The 6,189-nt window shown below is 37.9% G+C and overlaps 1 protein-coding gene across 1 annotated transcript in view; it reads right to left on the reverse strand.

Annotated features, from left to right (window-relative positions):
- LOC144972734 (E3 ubiquitin-protein ligase SMURF2-like) overlaps positions 1 to 6,189 on the reverse strand; it is a 101,438-nt gene that overhangs the window by 48,393 nt on the left and 46,856 nt on the right. Inside the window, exons 2-3 of the mRNA XM_078914320.1 lie at positions 810 to 848; positions 154 to 262 (exon numbers count right to left, since the gene is read on the reverse strand). Coding sequence (XP_078770446.1) covers positions 154 to 262; positions 810 to 848 — 148 coding nt within the window. The remainder of the gene's footprint in view (positions 1 to 153; positions 263 to 809; positions 849 to 6,189) is intronic.

Raw genomic sequence — 6,189 nt, forward strand, 5'->3', positions numbered from 1 at the left:
CTCTCTCTCTCTCTCTCTCTCTCTCTCTCTCTCTCTCTCTCTCTCTCTCTCTCTCTCTCTCTCTCCCTCTCTCTATCTATCTGTCTATCTCCTCCTCTTCCTCCTCCTCCTCCTTGTACCCAATCTCCCTCATCCCCCTTTCATGTCGCTTACAAGTCATAGTGCTGGTTCCACTTGGGGTCTAGTGTGTTCTTACAAACGTCTGTAGAATGGCACTGACCAGACCCGTCCACTGTAATCTTGGCAAAGGGGTCCGGGAGACCTGTTGAGAGGACAACAATCAATCATGTCACACCATCGAATAAAAATGTGATTTATCTTTAAATAATAAATTCCAATATAGAAATATGCCTTTATTATCTGTTTTAATTAAAATTTAATTTATTTTTGTTTTGTTTGCTTCGTCCTAAATAGCCCAGGCTTAGTCTTAAATAGCTCAGGCTTAAGCGACCATAATAAAAACCTGAACATTTATATAGGGCAATATTCACAAACCGTGCTCAAAGCACTTTACAAGAGCAACACGAGTCATAAAGTCTTTAAGGCGATTGTAGTATTATTTATTTATTTCAACAGAGACAAAGACAAATGCTATTAATGGCCTTTTTAAACCTGAGTGCGGTGACAGAATATAAGTAAAGAGCTCTTTCCAATGATTCAACTTTGCGTCGTTCAGTACGGAACTCAACCCGATGTCCTAACGGTCCGATTGCGAATATCATATCGCAAGACCACAAAGCAGCACATATAATTAATAAAATAGACTGCTTAACAAGTAACAACTGTGAAGAAAGGAAAGGACTACTCACGAAAGAAATCTCGCTTGGCAATGTTCTTGGCACAGATCACTGAAATAAACAAATGAATAAAAATTATAATAATACCCAACATATCTCGTCGTTTATGCATAATTATCGATATCAGTCCTTAGACCAGAAGACAGACGAAGACCAAAATTAAAATAAATCAAAAGCTAGTTTGAGGTTGGGTTTGGTTTTGTTTGTTTGTTTGTTTGTTTTTGTTTTGTTTTTTTTTTGTTTTTTGGATGTTTTTTTTTTTTTTTTTTTTTTTTTTTTTTGGGGGGGGGGGGGGGGGGGGGGGGTTAAGCCAGCAAGGGTTTTCAGATTTTTCTTTAAAACGTGAGTTTTTATCTAGAGCGATTTCCACTTAATGTACTTTCAAAACGCTTTACAATGTGTCCCAAGTCTACAGTAGCACCGAACAAGTACAACGAGACATGACACTTGTAATGTGCGATTCCTCTCTTTTTCTTTTATTTTCTCCACCAAAGACAACGCTGTTACAGTTAAAGTTACTCATTTCAAATGTGACTATGTTGATAGAATGTGAGTCAAGAGCTATTTATCAACGAATCAAATTTGCCCCACCCACATACGGTAGAGTCAAGATCCCCCCGGAGTTGTCGTACCAATAAGGGTCGCGGGATCGACCCCCCCCCCCCCCCACCACCACCACCACCACCACCACCACCACCACATCGCCGCCGCGAAGTTTTTATTCTCTGTTGTCTTCTGGCACTTTCCCACTCACTTCATTTCTTGTCATCCACAAACTGAACTCGAACCCAGTAACTACATGTCAAGAGCCGAATGCCAGTCATATAAACCACAACGAACTTGCTTGCTGCTTTACCTAAAATATCTCGTATTCTTGTGTGAATTCAACAGTTGTCAATAATTGTGACCGATAGTCTCGAACCAGTTATAATGTCGTGTTGAACCAGAACTTCAAAATTGAATTTTTAAGTTTAACGTTTAAAATTTGAGTTAAAGCAATTGCCTTCATTTAAGCAGTACTGCAGATCCATTCGGCCCACGGAGCCGGAGTTTATCCCGGTTTCTATAGCGTGAAACAGACAATAGCAATTACTTGCTACCCTTTGGATAGGACGCAAGTACTTCTCGCCAAATCTAATAGACCTAGCTACCCGAGCACTGCTGGGTACACAAGCGGGAGGGGGGGGGGGGAGGGGTAGTGAGAGTCAGGAAAAAATGTCGACTTCACCCGGGATCAAAGCGGGTGCTCTACCAACTGAGCTATCGGAACCCCCCCCCCCCCCCTCCCATCCAACCAATGCCTTCAACTAAGAGATGAAAAAATTTCGTTGATTTTGACTTTTAACTCAATTATGTTTATTCAGTTCAATCTGTCATAATACCAGATTGACGATCTGGGTCACAACTGATAATTTTTCAACGTGTTCGGCAAAGTTTGAGTTTTGAGTTTGAGTTGTTTTTTTTTTTGTTTTTTTTGTTTGTTTGTTTGTTTGTTTTAATTTCTGTAATGGAATTGCCAAGTTATTCATTCTACATAGAACTTGTTGTTATTATTACAGTTCACTCTACCTAATCGCAAGTTTTGGATAACACGTGTTTTCACCATTTTGGAAAACAGATAGCAAGAAGTGAGTCTGTGTGTGAATGAAAACTGGGTTGATACGGAGGTGGTACGTAATTGGTTGTGGTGGGATTAAGGCACGATTTGGACCGGATTTTAACATGTCTCACTCAACCCTAACACCGATCTTTATCCGTAGTTTACCCGTGTTACTTTACCCCATGCCTATTAATTACAATTTTATTGAGACAAATTATAGGCGTATCTAGTATCAAAGCTAATGTTTTGTTTTGTTTTTTATAATTTTTACATGTTAATGGTAGTTGAATAAATCTATCCATGCACATGTTCATTTTTTTTTCCAATTTTCAAAAGGAGGAAAAATCTCCAGGATTGAGTGAGTTAATGAATCAAGCCTGGACGTGAGGTGGTGGTGGTGGTGGTGGAAACGCCAATAAGATTTTGAAGAAGAAAAAAATAATAAAGTAAGGAAAATGGAGAAAAATGGAAACGAATGGAAACAGAAAAAGAGAGAGGGGTGGGAGAGGGAGGGAAATATTGTTAGTTTCAATTTTTATTTTAATGGTAGAGTAGGTGGTTGTATGGGTTGACGTGTTAGTGAAAACACTGCTTGTAGCTGTGCTGCTTTTTCTGTCCACGATCATGATGGAAATGATGCTCGTATCAAAGATAACGAGGACAAAATCGATGACTATTCCGACGAACGATAGGTGGCGGTTGATAATTTCTTAAAAACTGTAGCTATATATACCAAAAGATTTTTCTTTTAAAAACATATTTAAAAAAATTAAAAATTTTAAAATCAATCACCAATACAACTATGAGTTTGTTTGATTTGTTGATGTTGTTTTTGGGTTGTTGTTTTTGTTATTTTTTACGCCCTTATAAAAATAACTCGAACAGAACGAGATCAAGGATAGATGAGGGTTTAAATACTGTAGAACGAAGTCATTAAAAACAAATATTATTCCCAAATCCAATAACGAGTATCAAATTGCTAGGTTTGGTGACCTGGGCTATAATCTAACGATTGACCTACATGGGACTTGGAAGGATGGGGGAATTTCTGTCCGTTTGAAATTAGCGTAAAGAATTCGGTAAACCTTAAAACTAGATAATCAACATCCAATGATCTAGAGATTAAAAAAAACTGACAGGCAGTTATAATGATAAGCCTCATCTTGCATTTCAAGCAATTTACATCAAATATGACGGAGAAAGCAAACTTTTTCTTTCATCATACCCACGCAAAAAAAAAAAATACATTATATAAAAATATATACAATTAAAAACAACAAAAACAAACATAAACGCTCAAGCACGCAAAACATACGCAAATATACTCATAAAACCATGCAATTTTACAATCAATTACGAAATAAATAATTATAAATAAATAAATTGAATAAGATAATACTGACAGTAATATTATTATTGATGATGATGATGATGATGATGATGATGATGATGATGATGATGATGATGATGATGGTGATGATGATGATGGTGATGATGATGATGATGATGACAACGATGACGACGACGCCGATGATGATGATGATGATGATGATGATGATGATGATGATGATGATGATGATGATGATGATGATGATGATGATGATGATGATGATGACAACGATGACGACGACGCCGATGATGATGATGATGATGATGATGATGATGATGATGATGATGATGATGATGATGATGATGATGATGATGATGGTGGTGGTGATGATGATGATGACGGCATAACCCAGGAGACAAATTGGCCTATTTGCCCAAGTAATTGAGACAATTACAGTCACAGCACATGTTAAAGGAAAACGCAAATTGTTAGAGAGAGTTGACATGTGAGCAGATTTAGCAAATTTCGTGAGCATAATCTCTCTCTCTCTCTCTCTCTCTCTCTCTCTCTCTCTCTCTCTCTCTCTCTCACTCTCTCACTCTCTCTCTCTCTCTCTCTCTCTCTCTCTCCACCTCTGTGTGAGTTGAGTGTGTGTATATGCGTGTATTTATGCAATATTATTTGATTGGTTGTGATTTGAGAGAAAGGAATTGCGTTTTATCTATATTATTTTTTTTCTATTTTATTTTTCCTTCCCGTTGTTTGTTTTTTTTTATCTCCCCGATATTTTAACCCTTCCTTTTTATTTTAATTCCTCAAAAGGCATCAGCGCCATATTTTGATACATCTCTATTCCTTGATTAAAGATAGTTGTAATAGGATCCTCCCGCTACCCTTCATATTTCTCACTGCTTTGAAGAATCTTCAGAGAGAGAGAGAGAGAGAGAGAGAGAGAGAGAGAGAGAGAGAGAGAGGAGAGGGAGAGAGGAGAGGAGAGGAGAGGAGAGGAGAGGAGAGAGAGAGAGAGAGAGAGAGAGAGAGAGAGAGAGAGAGAGAGAGAGAGAGAGAGGGAGAGAGAGAGAGAGAGAAATGACAAATTACCGTAATTTATAAAGGTACAAGGTCTATTCTGTCGTACTCTGGAAAAAAGATTTGGCCAGAAATCGTGTCCTTCAAATACATATCTATTTATTAAAATGATCCTTTTCTTGCCAAAAACTCTTAAAACTTGTACTTCCAGGAAGTCTTCTAGGAAGTTCCAGGTTTGAGAGTTTTTGACAAAATGAGGCTCATTTTAATCGACCGATATTTGAAAGACGAAATTTCTGGCCAAAATTTTTTTATTTTTTTTTTCAAGGTATAGCAGTATTCTTATCGTTTTTATCTTTTTTTTTATTATCACGTATTTATTTATACGCAGTGTTTTTAAGTCCATTCTCCTGACATTGCTATCATCACACGCTGAACCCAGAAACGTGAACGTGAACAACAACGTAATGTGAAGACCTAACCCTCCGTGCTGACAATAATTTGACTTCCAAATCGAACTGACTTGTGTTCTGGGCCATCTCACACTTAACCCGTTTAACATTGTGTGTCAAGTGCGTCTACCCCCCATAAATTATCATAATAAGATTATTAGGGTTCATATTATCGCTATTGACTGGAAACACACGCACGACCAACAATAACAATAACAACAAACGACGACGACGACGACGGCGGCGGCGGCAGCAGCAGCAGTAACAACAACAACAACAACAACAACAGCAACGTTTAGTACTGTCGAGCCCTGGAACTGTCTCAACTTTGAAATAGAATCGGCATATTTGTTTTTGTTTTGTACTTTTTCCGGGGTTTTTTTTTTTTTTTTTTTTGGTAATAATTTTATCATACTGTGTGTGTGTGTGTGAGTGTGTGTGTGTGTGAGAGAGAGAGAGAGAGAGAGAGAAAAAGAGAGAGAGAGAAAGAGAGAGAGAAGAGAGAGGAGAGAGAAGAGAAGAGAGAGAGAGAGAGAGAAGAGAGAGAGGGGGGGGGGGCTTGTTTATTATACAGAATAAAACAAAGTAACATCACTTTCATCTTCAAGTTAAAGAGTTGTGCGGTCAACAAATAAAATTACGAATCCGGTTTCCCTTGAGTGTTTGTATTTGAAACACGAATGCAAATGACATCAAAATCAAGAGCAAAAAGAAGAAAAAATGTCCGGTTCAAACAATGATTCTTTCTCGAGCCTCTCTTCTGTTTCTCTGTCTCTGTGTGAGTCAGATTCACGTTGCTCGATTCTTTACGACTAGGGTCCGACCGACAAAGTTAAATTCGGTGACAATGAGCAACGGATTTTCGTAACATAATATCCTGGTCGCAATACCCTGCAATTCTACACGTGACTGACACGTGGCAAAAAAAAAAAAGTTAATAAATTAAGGAAGGAGAGAAAGAAGGAAGGAAGGAAGGATATA

This window comes from Berghia stephanieae, chromosome 5 (assembly GCF_034508935.2).
Source record: "Berghia stephanieae isolate SIO BIC M18660-M18661 chromosome 5, UCSD_Bste_1.3, whole genome shotgun sequence".
NCBI lineage: Eukaryota > Metazoa > Mollusca > Gastropoda > Nudibranchia > Aeolidiidae > Berghia > Berghia stephanieae.